Raw genomic sequence first — 16540 nt, 5'->3', positions numbered from 1 at the left:
GTCTGCTGCTAATATAGACTGGTTGATAAAGAGATAGTATACTACTAATATTATATACTGGTGGTCAGGTCACTGGTCACTAGTCACACTGGCAGTGGCACTCCTGCAGCAAAAGTGTGCACTGTTTAATTTTAATATAATATTATGTACTCCTGGCTCCTGCTATAACCTATAACTGGCACTGCAGTAGTGCTCCCCAGTCTCCCCCACAATTATAAGCTGTGTGAGCTGAGCAGTCAGACAGATATATAATATATATAGATGATGCAGCACACTGGCCTGAGCCTGAGCAGTGCACACAGATATGGTATGTGACTGAGTCACTGTGTGCTGTGTATCGCTTTTTTCAGGCAGAGAACGGATTATAAATAAAAGTGGTGGTCACTGGTCACTATCAGCAAAACTCTGCACTGTACACTACTGAGTACTCCTAATGCTCCCCAAAATTAGTAAATCAAGTGTCTCTCTAATCTATTCTAATTCTAAACGGAGAGGACGCCAGCCACGTCCTCTCCCTATCAATCTCAATGCACGTGTGAAAATGGCGGTGACGCGCGGCTCCTTATATAGAATCCGAGTCTCGCGATAGAATCCGAGCCTCGCGAGAATCCGACAGCGTCATGATGACGTTCGGGCGCGCTTGGGTTAACCGAGCAAGGCGGGAAGATCCGAGTCGCTCGGACCCGTGAAAAAAAACATGACGTTCTGGCGGGTTCGGATTCAGAGAAACCGAACCCGCTCATCTCTAGTGAAAACTGCTTATATAATGAATTCCCCGGGAGGAATAATATCTGTGCGCAAATAGCGGCTCTCCCCCAGTATACCCTGTACCATTGATCCAGCGTGTGACAGTTTGGAGAAGCTGTGTGAGGCTGCTGCTGCTGCTTATGCAGAGGAAGGTGCCAAAATGCAGCTGAGCCCAATCTGATGTAGCTCCGCCCCCGTAATGGTGCCAGAGCTACAGATATATATTTATACTGGCCATGTCTCATTAACATGCTGTAGCCTCACATAAATGTTTAGTACAGGCATCGCTAGCCAGTCTCATGCAGGGGCTATAGCGGGTCCGCACCAGGAGGGACCTGTATGCCTCACCCGCGCTTTTGCCACACCAGGAACTGGGGGACCTCCCTAGCGGGGCCCATGGTTAGTACCCACCACCGACGATCACCTTCAGGCAGTGTTTGGGGTGTGCGGTGTGCTGCGGTTGCGACAATCAAGGCGCAATGCCCCACTGAACAAAGAACCCCTCAGGACAGTGGTCCTGCAGAGGGGAAACGGGAAGCACCTCGCGAGGCCGGTGACCGCTCCCCCCCCCCCCCCCTAACTCCCACGGCGCAGGTATGCTGCCGCTCAAACAGCATACCGAAAAAAAAAAAGTTTTAAAATAAACTGAAGAAAACTCTGGAGCTAGCAGAGTGTGCATCCTCTCCTTCGGGCACTTTTTTCTAAACTGCCTGTGGGAAGGGGCATAGAGGGGAGGAGCCAGCACACCCAGTTGAAGAAATTTAAAGTGCAATGGCTCCTTTGGACCCCGTATATACCCATCGTACCAATGTGTCTCCAATATCCCTTATGGATGTTAGAGAAAATTAATTTAGTCTTTAGCAATAAGGCTGTAACATAACAAATTGTGGAAAAAGTGAAGCGCTGTGAATACTTTCTGGTGCACTGTATTTTCTGGTTCTTATAAATAAAAGATGATGATGATGATGTTAATAATAATAATGCACTGTATATTACATGATAGGAGAAGATAGATAGATCCAAGTTATGCAGTGTATGTAATACCATTCTCCCTTCTTGCTGCATCCACCATGTGGCTGATGCTGACGGGACTGCCGCTAAAAAGCTATTGTTTATGTTTTAATGGTTAACTAGTGTGTGTCAGCGCTAAGAATAAGTACTGAAAATTTACAAATATAGGATGCCTGATTGACAGGTAGAGAGATTCGGGGGGCGGCAACATGGCATTGTGGGAGTGGGACAGTTAAAACAGACGTGGATCAGTGCCATTTTAGGGGTGGTCATACACAGCTGCTCCGATAAAAAAAATGTTGGCGGTGCACCTGCCTTCGCAGCTAAGCGGCTCAGACAGGGGTCATCCATAGTTTCATGCGATTGCAATCTAATTGCTGTGCATTTGTAATTAGATTGTGATCTCATGTCGGGGTGGACCTTCTCATGCTGGGCGGCCTTGCCCTGTGTTGGGAAGCCCACAGCTGAGATTATTTCAGTAGCGGTATCTGCTAAGATTGCAGAATCTGCGACTGTTTCTCAATAGGGTCCAAAGTCTATTAGTTGTGTAAAATAAAGAATTTATATTGTCTTTTACTTGTGGAACTACAGGTCCCAGAAAGCCTCCCCACATGTTAGTACTTGGAGTACCACAAGTACCAGCATGGCTTGCTGGTACCTTTAGCCCTACCTGTAAAATAAATATTACAATAACCACAGGACACACAGACCGTGACAGTACAACTTAAATAAAACAGTCACATTCACATACAAGCGCTACGTGGGATGGTACGTATGTGTGAGTGTCATACCTACCATCCCACGTAGCGCTTCGGTCCCCTTTTCCTGTAGGAATTCATAGTGTACCTGTTAAAAAATACCCACATACCTAAATCCAGTGTTGATAGGTCCTATTCTTTCCATATGAAAAAACGAGTATCAGCGCACATAAGAAAAGCCATGTATGTATACATGGATTCCCTTTGCTTGAATTGTAATCCCTCCACATGTGTTCTGTCACTTGGAGACCTGCCAGCCAATCAGAGAGCGCCATGTAATAGCGCTCTTCTGATTGTCTGAGCACAGCAGGGCTGTCACTCAGGAGGGGCGCCCATTCTTCTCTATGGGGAAGTGAATGGGTGGGAAACTGCGTTAGCAGTAAGCCAAAGGGTTAATTGGGGTCACCAACAATTCAGGCATCTACATATTTTCTCCTCCCAGAGCCGTGTGATGATGTAGAGACACTCAGCAATACCATTGTTCTGATCTATTGTTTCCTGAACTTTGTCCACCCCTTACCTCTCCACACATGTTTTTGCACTAAAGTTTCTGCATGACAGTATACAATATGTTTCATCACCCAGCAGGTTTCAGGGCAACAAGAATCCCCCCTAAGTGTGCCCTTGCAAATTAGAGCTGTAACAAAAAATGAGCAATATCAGACAACTAGATGCAGTATGGAATTTTAATTGATACTAATTACAATTAGTTTGACATATTTCTACCAATTTATATTTCCTCAGGTGACTCCTGACTCTACATGTGCTGTATTTGGGTTGGGAGGTGTAGGTTTCTCAGTAATACTTGGCTGCAAAGCTGCCGGAGCTACTCGCATTATTGGGATAGGTACTCATAAAGATAAATATCCAAAAGCCATTGAACTTGGAGCCACAGAGTGCATAAATCCAAAGGACTATGAAAAGCCTATTCAGGAGGTCATTTGTGGCATGACTAATGGAGGAGTGGATTTTGCCTTTGAATGTACTGGGCGTATTGAAACTATGGTAAGAGGAAAATAGTACAACAATTGATGCTGATGCGGAGTTTTAATGAACTTGTGCCAAAAGATTGAGGGGTGTATTTACAGATGGGTCCACGTTTATCTTGACCTTTAGGATTAACTGAAACTGGCCAGTCGGAACTTAATCCCCTGCTGTAATGACTTAATCCCCTGCTGTATTGTTCTCTGTATTGTATTGCAGCTGAGAACAATAGATGAAGGGTTTATGCTAATAAATCATGTTGTGCCTAGGTGCAGAAAACTAGTCAAGATAACCGTGGACCCATCTGTACTAAGCCTTGGATGGAGGTAAAATCACTGGAGATAAAGTACCAGCCAATCGGCTCGTAACTGTCATATTTCAAAGACAGCCTGTGGCATGGCAGTTAGGAGCCGATTCGCTGGTACTTTATCTCCAGCAACTTTATCTCCATCCCAGGCTAATACCCCTTTCTCATACGTCCTAGAGGATGCTGGGGTCCACTTCATGACCATGGGGTATAGATGGTTCCGCAGGAGCCATGGGCACTCTTAAGACTTTTCAATGGGTGTGAACTGGCTCCTCCCTCTATGCCCTTCCTCCAGACCTCAGTTTTAGAAATGTGCCCAGGCAGACTGGATGTACTCTGAGGAGCTCTACTGAGTTTCTCTGAAAAGACTTATGTTAGGTTTTTTATTTTCAGGGAGAACTGCTGGCAACAGACTCCCTGCATCGTGAGACTGAGGGGGCAGAAGTAGGAACCAACTTCCTGTAGAGTTTCATGGCTCTGCTTCTGGTTGACAGGACACCATTAGCTCCTGAAGGGTACTGAACGCTAGCCGTGTCTAGATGCTCACTCCCACAGCACGCCGTCACCCCCCTCACAGAGCCAGAAGTCAGAAGACAGGGGAGTAGAAGAAGACAGACCTTCTATCAAGAAAAGTGACGGCTGAGGTACGGCGCGGCTGGCAGGAGCGCAGCGCACCATTGCTGCCCACACACAGGCACTGCAGGGTGCAGGGCGCGGGGGGGGGGGGCACCCTGGGCAGCAAAAACACCTCTATAAACTGGCAAAAAGGGGGCTTAAGATCAGTGGCGGTTCTTGCCACGGGCAAGCTGTACTTTTGCTTGGGGGCCGCCTTCCGGAGGGCGCCGGCGCCATCCGGAGGGCGCCGCACCAGGGCAAGATCCGCCACTGTGCCCCCCGTAGTGCCCTGCTGTGCCCCCCCGCTTTGAAGGGAACCAGACGCGTAGCGTCTAGTTTCCCTTCATGGAGAGGACCTTAGTTGTGCGGTGCGCGATGACGTCATCGCGCACCGGACAGCAAAGATCCTCTCCATGAAGGGAAACTAGACGCTACGGTCTAGTTTCCCTTCGTCTAGAGGACCTTTGCTGTGCGATGCGCGATGACGTCATCGCGCACCGCACAGCATAGTGGCACAGACACTAGGGGTCATAATTGACCTCTAGTGTCTATGCTGTTCTATGGGAGAGACGTAGATCGAAGAGAACAGAAGAGAGGAGGAGAGGAGAAGAGCGGCGCCGCCGGCGGAGGGGGTCTGGATCAGGAACGGGGATGGTAAGTATACTTTTTATTTATTTTTATTTTTTCTTTCAGCGCGCTGACCACGCCCCCAATCGAAGCCACGCCCCCCATATTTTGCCCGGGGCGCCACAAATCATAGAACCGGCCCTGCTTAAGATGCCCAGGCACAGCCCTACCCCCGCCAGTATAAATATTATGAAAAGTTTCTGAGGTAAAAAGGATGGAGCCTCTTCCTCAGGCAGCCAGCACACTGCTCAGTGCCATTTTCTCTCTCCTCAGGCTGCAGAGACATCGCTGGTCCTACTTCACTTCTGACTACAAGTATCAGGGTGCAAAACAGGGGGGGCACAAGCGAATTTGGTGCTTTACAAGTGTGTTTTACTATGTAAAAAGCGCTGCATGTCGGTAGGCATTCTGTGTTCACAGGCATTAGATACTGGCGCTGGCGTTGTGAACTGGCTGCTCCTAAACTGTGTCCCTCTGACAGATTGTACTGTGGGTCTGTCCCCTATAAGTCCCAGTGCGTCTGTGTGTGTGTTGTACACATGTGTAAGACATGTCAGAGGCAGGGAGTTCCTCCCCAGAGGAAACCATTTTAGGGACATAGAAGTGTAATGTGGTGGCGCTGCCGGCACACCAAGAGCTTGCATGGGTGAAAGAAATACTGTGATAGTATGCATCATATCAATAGGAGATTAGATAAGTCTGAATCTCATGCTGAGTGCTGGAGAAAATCTGTGGGGGATGTGATTTTTCAGGGCTCTGTTCTTCCATCCGCAGGCGACCCCTCTGTGTCACATAAGAGACCATTTGCGAATATTGTGAATACTGATACCGACATGGACACTGATTCTTGTGTCGACGATAGTGACTCCAGAGAAATAGATCATAAATTGGCAAAAAATATACAATATATGACTGTGGCTATAAGGGAAGTTCTGGAAGTCACGGAAGCCACTCCTGTACCTCAGGAGAAGGCTTATTTCTATAAAGAAAATAAATCTAAGGTCACTTTCCCTCCTTCCCACGAGCTTATTACACTCTTTGAAGGGATGTGGGTGAATCCCGAAAAGATATTTTGTATTCCCAAGAGAATTCAGTCACCCCCTGTGGTAGACAGTGCACTGTCCAGGTTGACAAAGAAGGTAATTCTCCCTGCACCTGGCACGGCTTCACTAAAAGAGCCGGCAGACCGAAAGATGGAAACTACATTGAAATCCATTTATGTTGCCAATGGTACGCTGCTCAGGCCCACAATTGCTTGCGCGTGGGTGAGTCGCGCTATTGAAAAATGGTCAGAAAGCATGTCTTCAGAAATTGACACGATTGATAAAGATGAGATACTCCTTAAGTTAGGGAATATCAAAGACGCTGCCGCATATATGCTAGAAGTGATGAAAGATATTGGACTCTTGAGTTCACAAGCCGCTACCATGGCAGTATTGGCTCGGCGGGCGTTGTGGATTCGCCAGTGGAACGCGGATGCAGATTCCAAAAGAAATATGGAGGCTCTCCCATATAAAGGTGAGGCCTTATTTGGCGATGGACTGGATGCGTTAGTCTCAGCGGCTACCGCAGGTAAGTCAACATTTTTGCCCTCTGCGCCTGCTCCGGCAAAAAAGACATATCACCCGCACATGCAGTCCTTTCAGCCCAATAACTACAAAAAAGCGAGAGGTACCCCCTTCTTTGCGGGTAGGGGAAGGGGAAAGGGAAAGAAGTCCACAGCAGCTTCAGGTTCCCAGGAGCAGAAATCTACCCCTACTTCTGCCAAATCTTCAGCATGACACTGGGGCTCCTTTGCGGGAGGCCGCTCGGGTGGGGGCACGTCTGAAACTGTTTAGCCAAGGTTGGATTCTGTCTGACCTGGATCCTTGGGTGTTGCAAATAGTGTCCCAGGGATACAAGCTGGAGTTTCAAGACGTTCCCCCATGCAGATTTTTCAAATCGACCTTGCTAGCTTCTCTTCCAGAAAGGGAAGCAGTAACAGCGGCAATCCAAAAATTATGTCAGGATCAGGTCATAGTCCTGGTACCTTTGTCACAACAAGGGGAGGGGTTTTATTCAAGCCTTTTTTGTAGTTCCGAAGCTGGACGGCTCGGTCAGACCGATCCTAAACCTGAAAAATCTGAATCTCTACTTGAAACGATTCAAGTTCAAAATGGAATCACTGAGGGCAGTGATTTCCAGTCTGGAGGAGGGGGACTACATGGTGTCTGTAGACATAAAAGATGCTTACCTGCATGTTCCCATTTATCCTCCTCACCAGGCTTATCTGAGATTCGCGGTTCAGGATTGCCATTACCAATTCCAGACGTTACCTTTCGGTCTCTCCACGGCGCCAATGGTATTCACCAAGGCGATGGCGGAGATGATGGTTCTCCTGCGTCAAAAAGGAGTCAATATAATTCCCTATCTAGACGATCTCCTGATAAAAGCGAGATCCAGGGTTACAAAACATCACACTCTCCCTGTCAATACTCCAACAACACGGTTGGATCATAAATTATCCAAAGTCACAGTTGGAATCGATGACAAAATTGTCTTTTCTCGGGATGATTCTGGACACAGAAGTTCAGAGAGTATTTCTTCCAGTGAAAAAGGCTCTGGAAATCCAGAAAATGGTAAAACAGATATTGAAGCCATCGAGTGTGTCGATCCATCAGTGCATTCGAATGTTGGGGAAGATGGTGGCGGCCTTCGAGGCCATACAGTTTGGCAGGTTCCATGCCAGGGTATTCCAGTGGGACCTGTTGGACAAGTCGTCAGGATCCCACCTACACATGCACCGGAAGATAATCCTGTCGTCAAAAGCCAGGATTTCACTCCTGTGGTGGCTACACAGTTCTCACCTACTAGAGGGACACAGGTTCGGGATTCAGGACTGGCTCCTGGTAACAACGGATGCAAGTCTCCGAGGCTGGGGAGCTGTCAGGGAGAAAGCTTCCAGGGAAAATGATCAAGTCAGGAAGCCTGCCTTCACATAAATGTGCTGGAATTGAGAGCCATTTACAGCGGCCTTCAACAAGCGGTACATCTTCAAGATCATCCCGTGCAGTTCCAGTCGGACAATGTAAGAGCAGTCGCATACATAAACAGGCAGGGCAGAACGAAAAGCAGAGCAGCAATGGCAGAGGTGACGAAGATCCTCCTCTGGGCAGAAAGACATGTAAAGGCTCTGTCGGCAATTTTCATTCCGGGAGTAGACAACTGGGAAACAGACTTCCTCAGCAGACACGATCTCCATCCAGGAGAGTGGGGCCTCCACCAAGAAGTCTTCACAGAGGTGACAAGTCTTTGGAGAGTTCCTCAAGTAGACATGATGGCATCACGTCTCAACAAGAAGCTTCAGAAATATTGTTCCAGGTCGGGAGACCCTCAAGCAATAGCAGTGGATGCGCTGGTGGCCCAGTGGGCTTTCTGGTCGGTGTATGTCTTCCCTCCACTTCCGCTGATCCCAAAAGTGCTCAGGATCATAAGAAGAACAAGAGTTCGAGCAATCTTCATTGCCCCAGACTGGCCAAGGAGGGCTTGGTACCCAGATCTTCAGGAGTTGCTCATAGAAGATCCTTGGCCTCTTCCTCTTCGCGAGGACCTGCTGCAGCAGGGGCCATGCGTGTATCAAGACTTACCGCGGCTACGTTTGACGGCATGGCTGTTGAGCGCCGGATCCTAGCCTGAAAGGGTGTTCCCAAGGAAGTCATCCCCACCCTTATTGGGCCAAGAAAGGAGTAACGTCAAAACATTACCATCGTATTTGGAGAAAATATGTGTCTTGGTGTGAATCCAAGAAGGCTCCTATGGAAGAGTTTGAGTTGGGACGTTTTCTCCATGTTCTGCAGGCTGGTGTGGAGGTGGGCCTACGATTGGGATCAATCGAGGTCCAGATTTCGGCCTGGTCAGTGTTCTTCCAAAAACAATTGGCCTCTCTTCCAGAGGTTCAGACCTTCGTGAAAGGGGTTCTGCACATCCAGCCTCCATTTGTGCCTCCAGTGGCACCATGGGACCTTAACGTGGTGTTGCAGTTCCTTCAATCAGATTGGTTTGAGCCTCTACAAGAGATAGAGTTGAAGTTTCTCACTTGGAAAGTGGTGATGCTTTTGGCATTGGCATCCACGCGACGGGTGTCTGAATTGGGGGCCTTGTCTCACAAAAGCCCTTACCTGATCTTCCATGAAGATAGGGCAGAGTTGAGGACTCGTCAACATTTTCTTCCGAAGGTGGTTTCATCTTTCCACATAAACCAACCTATTGTGGTGCCAGTAGTTACTGACACGTTCACTGAGTCAAAGTCTCTAGATGTGGTTAGGGCTTTGAAGATTTATGTCGCTAGAACAGCTCAAATATGGAAACAGAGTCTTTGTTTGTCCTGTATGCTCCCAACAAGATTGGGTGTCCTGCTTCCAAGCAGACTAATGCGCGTTGGATCAGAAGTACAATTCAGCACGCTCATACTACGGCTGGATTGCCGTTACCGACGTCGGTGAAGGCCCATTCCACTAGGAAGGTGGGCTCATCCTGGGCGGCTGCCCGGGGGGTCTAGACATTGTAACTTTGCTGAGCAGCTACTTGGTCGGAGTCAAACACATTTGCTAAATTCTACAAGTTTGACACCTTGGCCGCTGAAGACCTCAAGTTCGGTCAATCTGTGCTGCAGGGTCATCCGCACTCTCCCGCCCGTACTGGAGCTTTGGTATAAACCCCATGGTCATGAAGTGGACCCCAGCATCCTCTAGGACGTATGAGAAAACAGGATTTTGATACCTACCGGTAAATCCTTTTCACCTAGTCCGTTGAGGATGCTGGGCGTCCATCCCAGTGCGTACTTTACCTATTGTTTTGTTATTTGAGTTACACAAGTTGGGTTATATTTACATCTAAATGTATTTACTTAATTTAATTTTATTTTCTAAATTTCTTTATAAGAAACTAAAGGCCCATATTTATCAAGCCTTGGAGAGAGATAAATTGCACGGTGATAAAGTACCAACCAATCAGCTCCTAACTGTCATTTTTCAAACACAGCCTGTAACATGGCAAACAAAATAAAATAAAATAAAGACTTGTGTAAATAAAAATATTAGGTTCATGTAGAACGGCATAGTAATTCCTTTTTATTAGCTTTCTACCCTAATTACATTATGTAAATAAATTGCACTATATGAAACATCTTTCTTTCTTTGCTGACTATTGTAGGCTAGGTTTAGAAAGACTATTGACTCCTCTTTTGTTGTGGTAGTATGGTAGCTTTGTAAATGGAATATTGTACCCACTTTCTTGTGCCACATTGTAAAGCATTTGTATCATGAAGGGAAAAAAAAACATGCAAATGTATTGCCCATGGAGTACAAATATGCAAAGTCAATTTATACAATCTGATTACCATTACAGGTAAATCTGCAGTTACTGAGAGTAGTTTGCACAACATTTTAGTAAATAAATATAAATAAATAAATGTGTTATTTGTCACCTCGGCCGTAACTAGGTATGTGCAGAGTGTGCAGAATCAAATAGCTCAATAAGTAGGGTGTTTGACTGGAATGCAACAGGTTATGGGTTTGAATCCTGGTTATGGCAGTATATTGGAATGTGTTATTTAATAAAGGGTATTATAACTGAAAAACATATGTAATGTGGGAAGTGGTGTCATGGCATTGGCTTTCTCTGGGATCAATTTTGTCATGTCCCTTCCCCACAAGGGCATGTGCCTTATGTACCTATTGGAAAACTAAAAAAAAGGGGGGTGCCAATTTTCTTTCTGTCACAGAGCACCAAAGAGTCTAGTTATGGCTCTGTGTGCCACTAAAACACATTGTGAAATGTACTCTGCATTCTACTCATGGATTATAAAGAAATAATGATTCTGAAAATACAAAGATTTGAGGGGAAAAAAGTTATTTGTGCTGGTACTGTTCAGAAAATATACTGATATTAAAATTGCATAATAATTAGAGATGTGCGGCGGGCAATTTTCGTGTTTTGTGTTTTGGTTTTGGTTCTAATTCTACACTCATGTTTTGGTTTTGGATAGGTTTTGCCAAAACCACCCTTTTGTATTTTGGTTTTGGATCTGGATGATTTTTGAAAAAAACATAAAAACAGCTAAAATCACAGAATTTGGGAGTACTTTTGCTCCTACGGTATTATTAACCTCAATAACATTCATTTCCACTCATTTCCAGTCTATTCTGAACACCTTACACCTCACAATATTGTTTTTAGGCCAAAAGGTTGCACCGAGGTAGGTGTATGACTAAGCTAAGCAGCACAAGTGTGCGGCACAAACACCTGGTGCACTGCAGTGGCAGACAGATTGGCAGATTTAAAAAATAGGCCCCAAACAGCACATCATGCAAACAGTGTCAGACTGGGGCATGAAGGGCCCACCAGGGGAATGCAGTGATAGGGGCCCATACTTAGGGGTGTGTCAAGCCTACAAAGAGGGTGTAGCCAGCCTCCACAGAGATTTAAAGTAAACAATTGTCTTGTGCAGTATAATGTAACATATCTACCATGTATAATACAAGTGCACAGTCTGGAACCTGATCCATAAAGGAAGGAGTGGGCCCTCAGGCAGTGGGGCCCACCGGTGGTTTCCCCTGTACCCCTGTGGGCCAGTCCGACCCTGTATGCAAAGAAGAAAAAGAGGTGCAATGAGGTAGCTGTATAACTAAGCTAAGCGACACAAGTGTGCGACACAAACACCTTGCCCATCTAGGAGTGGCACTGCATTTGCAGACAGGATGGCACTTAAAAAAACTAGGCCCCAAACAGCACATCATGCAAAGAAGTAAAAGAGGTGCAATGAGGTAGCTGTATGACTAAGATAAGCGACACAAGTGTGCAGCACAAACACCTGACCCACCTGGAGTGGCAGACAGGATGGCACTTAAAAAAACTAGGCCCCAAATAGCACATGATGCAAAGAAGAAAAAGAGGTGCAAGATGGAATTGTCCTTGGGCCCTCCCACCCACCCTTATGTTGTATAAACAGGACATGCACACTTTAACAAACACATCATTTCAGCGACAGGGTCTACCACACGACTGTGGCTGAAATGACTGGTTTGTTTGGGCCCCACCAAAAAAGAAGCAATCAATCTCTTCTTGCACAAACTGGCTCTACAAAGGCAAGATGTCGACCTCATCCTCCGAATCCTCACCGCTTTCACTGTGCACATCCTCCTCCTCACAGAGTATTAATTTGTCTCCACTGGAATCCACCATCACAGGTCCCTGTGTACTCTCTGGAGGCAATTGCTGGTAAAGGTCTTCCCAGAGGAATTTATCATTCATTTTGATGAACATCATCTTCTCCACACTTTGTGGAAGTACCTCCTACGCCGATTGCTGACAAGGTTACCTGACTGCCCTGCATCACCACCAGCGGGTAGGCTAGGAAATCTAATCCTTTTCCTTGCAGCCCCAGTTGCGGGAGAAAATGAAGGAGGAGCTGTTGATGGGTCACGTTCTGCTTGAGTTGACAATTTTCTCACCAGCAGGTATTTGAAACTCTGCAGACTTGTGTCTGCTGGAAAGAGAGATACAACATAGGCTTTAAACCTAGGATCGAGCATGGTGGCCAAAATGTAGTACTCTGATTTCAGCAGATTGACCACCCTTGAATCCTGGCGAAGCAAATTAAGGGCTCCATCCACAAGTCCCACATACTCCTCCTTCAATTTCTCCAGCTGCTTCTGCAAAAACCTGATGAGGGGAATGACCTGACTCAAGCTGGCAACGTCTGAACTGACTTCACGTGTGGCAAGTTTGAAGGGTTGGAGAACCTTGCACAAGACGGAAATCATTCTCCACTGTGCTTGAGTCCCCCCCTCCATTGTGCATTCCCCCTCCTTTGCCTATATCGTAGGTGGATGTATAGGCTTGAATGGCGATTTGCTGCTCCTCTATCCTCTGAAGCATATAGAGTGTTGAATTCCACCTCATTACAATCGCTTGCTTCAGGTGATGGCAGGGCAGGTTCAGGAGTGTTTGATGATGCTCCAGTCTTTGGCATGTGGTGGCTGAATGCCGAAAGAGGCCCGCAATTTCTGCACCACCAAATTAATTGTATGTGCAAAACATGGGACGTGCTGGAATTTGCCCAGATGTAATGCACGCATAATATTGGTGGCGTTGTCCGATATCACAAATCCCCAGGAGAGTAATTGGAGTAAGCCATTGTGCAATGATGTCCCTCAGTTTCCGTAAGAGGTTGTCAGCGGTGTGCCTCTTATGGAAAGTGGTGATACATAGCGTAGGCTGACTAGGAACGAGTTGGCGTTTGGGAGATGCTGCTACTCGTGCCGCTGCTTTTGTTGCTACAGGAGGCAATACATCTTCCCAGTGGGATGTCACAGTCATATAGTCCTTAGTCTGCCCTGTTCCACTTGTCCACATGTCCGTGGTTACGTGGAGAGTGGGTAAAACTGCATTTTTTAGGACACTGAGGACACTTTTTCTGATGTCTCTGTACATTCTCTGTATCACCTGCCTAGTGAAGTGGAACCTAGATGGGATTTGATACCAGGGACACAGTACCTCAAACAATTCTCTAAGTCCCACTGAACTAATGGCGGATACCGGACGCACGTCTAACACCAACATAGCTGTCAATGCCTTGGTTATCCGCTTTGCGAAAGGATGACTACTGTCATATTTCATCTTTCTCACAAAGGACTGTTGGACAGTCAATTGCTTAGTTGAAATAGTACAAGTGGTCTTCTAACTTCCCCTCTAGGATGATGATCAACTCCCAGCAGCAATAACAGCAGCAGCAGCACCAGCAGGCGTACCACTCAAGGATTCTCCGGAGGAATCCCGGTTAGGAGAGGACTCCTAAGTCTTGCCAGTGACATGGCCTGCAGGACTACTGACATTCCTGACTGAGTAGGAAGTTGATATTGAGGGAGTTGGTGGTGTGGCTTGCAGGAGCTTGGGTACAAGAGGAAGAAGGGATTTAGGTGTCAGTGGACTGTTCATGCTCTTACCCAAAGTTTCACAACTTGAACACTGACTTATGATGAATGCAGAGCAGGTGATGTATAAGGGAGGATATTCCTAGGTGGTTTACATCCTTACCCCTACTTATTACAGATTGACAGAGGCAACACACAGCTTGACACCTGTTGTCCGGATTTGTAGAGAAATAATTCCACACCAAAAAGGTGGCTCTTTTGGTATTTTGCCCAGGCATCACAATGGGCTTATTCATCCCACAGACAACAGGTGTCTCCCCCGGTGCCTCATTTAAACAAATCACATCACCATCAGAATCCTCATCGTCAACTTCCTCCTCAGCGCCAGCAACACCCATATTCTCATCCTGGTGTACTTCAACAGTGACATCTTAAATTTGAATATCAGAAACTGGACTGTGTGTGCTCCTTCCAGCACTAGCAGAATGCGTGCAAATGGTGGGTGGAGCCACCTCTTCCCGTCCAGTGTTGGCAAAGTCAGTCATCGCAACCGCCGATACACTTGGACTCTCCTTGGGGATGTGGGATACCATCTTATAAAGCACAGTTCTTTGCTGTGCTTTTTCCAGCTTAACTCTTGTCATTTTTCTAGCGGGAGGATGAGGGCTTCCATCGTCATGTGAAGCTGAACCACTAGTGATGGACATAGGCCAGGGCCTTAGCCGTTCCTTGCCACTCCGTGCCATAAATGGCATATTGGCAAGTTTACATTTCTCCTCAGACCATTTAAATTTATTCTTTGGGTCTTTTTACTGAACTTTGGCTTTTTGGATATTACATGCCCTCTACTATCACATTGGGCATCGGTCTTGGCAGACGATGTTGGTGGGATTTCATCGTCTATGTCATGACTAGTGGCAGCAGCTTCAGCACTAGGAGGAAGTGGTTCTTGATCTTTCCTTATTTTATCCTCCAAATTTTTGTTCTCCATTATTTTTCTGCAGTTATATAACAATATGCGGTACAGGAGAACGTACCTCTACACCACACAGGGCAAACCCTGTGATAATTGATTTGGATTAAATATTAATAACCCCTTTATTTGGAGTAAATAGTATACAGCACAGGACAGCACCACTGAACTTATATGGCAGCACCACTGAACTGGACTTATACACAATTATATGGACTTATATGGACTTATACGGCAGGTTCACTGGATTTATATGGCAGTACTGCTGGATATATATGGCAGTATCAATAGACATATATGGCAGTATCACTGGACATATACGGCAGTATCAATGGACATATACGGCAGTATCACTGGACTGGATTTATACTCCAGTAGCACTGGAATTATACAGCAGGATCACTGGATTTATACGCCAGTACCACTGGAATTTTACGACAGGATCACTGGATTTATACGGCAGTACCGCTGGGCAAATACAGCAGTACCAATGGACATATACGGCAGTATCACTGGACACATACGGCAGTATCACCGGACACATACGCCAGAACCACTGGAATTATATGGCAGGATCACAGGATTTATACGGCAGTACCGCTGGACATATTTGGCAGTATCAATGGACATATACGGCAGTATCACTGGACATATACGGCAGTATCACTGGACTGGACTTATACGCCAGTACCACTGGAATTATACGGCAGGATCACTGGATTTATACGGCAGTACCGCTGGACATATACGGCAGTATCAATGGACATATACAGTAGTATCACTGGACTAGATTTATACGACAGTACCACTGGAATTATACAGCAGGATCACTGGATTTTTATGCCAGTACCACTGGTATTATACGGCAGGATCACTGGAATAATATATGGCAGGATCACTGGATTTATATGGCAGTACCGCTGGACATACTGTATATGGCAGTATCAATGGACGTATACAGCAGTATCACTGGACATATACGGCAGTATCACTAGACTGGACTTAAACGCCAGTACCACTGGAATTATACTGCAGGATCACTGGACTTATACACCAGTACCACTGGAACTATACAGCAGGATCATTGGAATTATACGGCAGGATCACTATATTTATTACGGCAGTACTGCTGGACATATACGGCAGTATCAATGGACATATGCGGCAGTATCACTGGACATATATACGGCAGTACCACTGGACATATACAGTAGTGATGAGCGGGTTCGGTTCCTCGGAATCCGAACCCGCCCGAACTTCACCTTTTTTTTACACGGGTCCGAGCGACTCGGATCCTCCCGCCTTGCTCTGTTAACCCGAGCGCGCCCGAACGTCATCATCCCGCTGTCGGATTCTCGCGAGACTCGGACTCTATATAAGGAGCCGCGCGTCGCCGCCATTTTCACACGTGCAATGAGATTGATAGGGAGAGGACGTGGCTGGCGTCCTCTCCGTAATAGAAAAGACTAAGAGTGACATTGTTATAATTGTGGGGAGGATTGGGGACGGGGAGCAGCTGTTAGGTAGTACAGTGCAGGGTTTTGATTATACCACCAGTGAGTTTAATCCTTTGTTTCTCTGCCTGAAAAAAACGCTCCGACCACCA

At 46.5% G+C, this 16540-nt stretch overlaps 1 protein-coding gene across 6 annotated transcripts in view; it reads left to right on the top strand.

Annotated features, from left to right (window-relative positions):
• The window catches only part of LOC134910135 (NADP-dependent alcohol dehydrogenase-like), a 465879-nt gene that overhangs the window by 73008 nt on the left and 376331 nt on the right, over window positions 1-16540 (top strand). For all 6 annotated transcript variants that reach the window (XM_063917876.1, XM_063917830.1, XM_063917821.1 and 3 more), the window contains one exon: window positions 3261-3521. In XM_063917876.1, the coding sequence (XP_063773946.1) occupies window positions 3261-3521 (261 nt within the window). The remainder of the gene's footprint in view (window positions 1-3260; window positions 3522-16540) is intronic.

This window comes from Pseudophryne corroboree, chromosome 1, assembly GCF_028390025.1.
Source record: "Pseudophryne corroboree isolate aPseCor3 chromosome 1, aPseCor3.hap2, whole genome shotgun sequence".
Taxonomy (NCBI): Eukaryota; Metazoa; Chordata; class Amphibia; order Anura; family Myobatrachidae; genus Pseudophryne; species Pseudophryne corroboree.
Note: the sequence above shows the minus strand (reverse complement) of the source record. Positions and strands in the feature narration are given on the sequence as shown.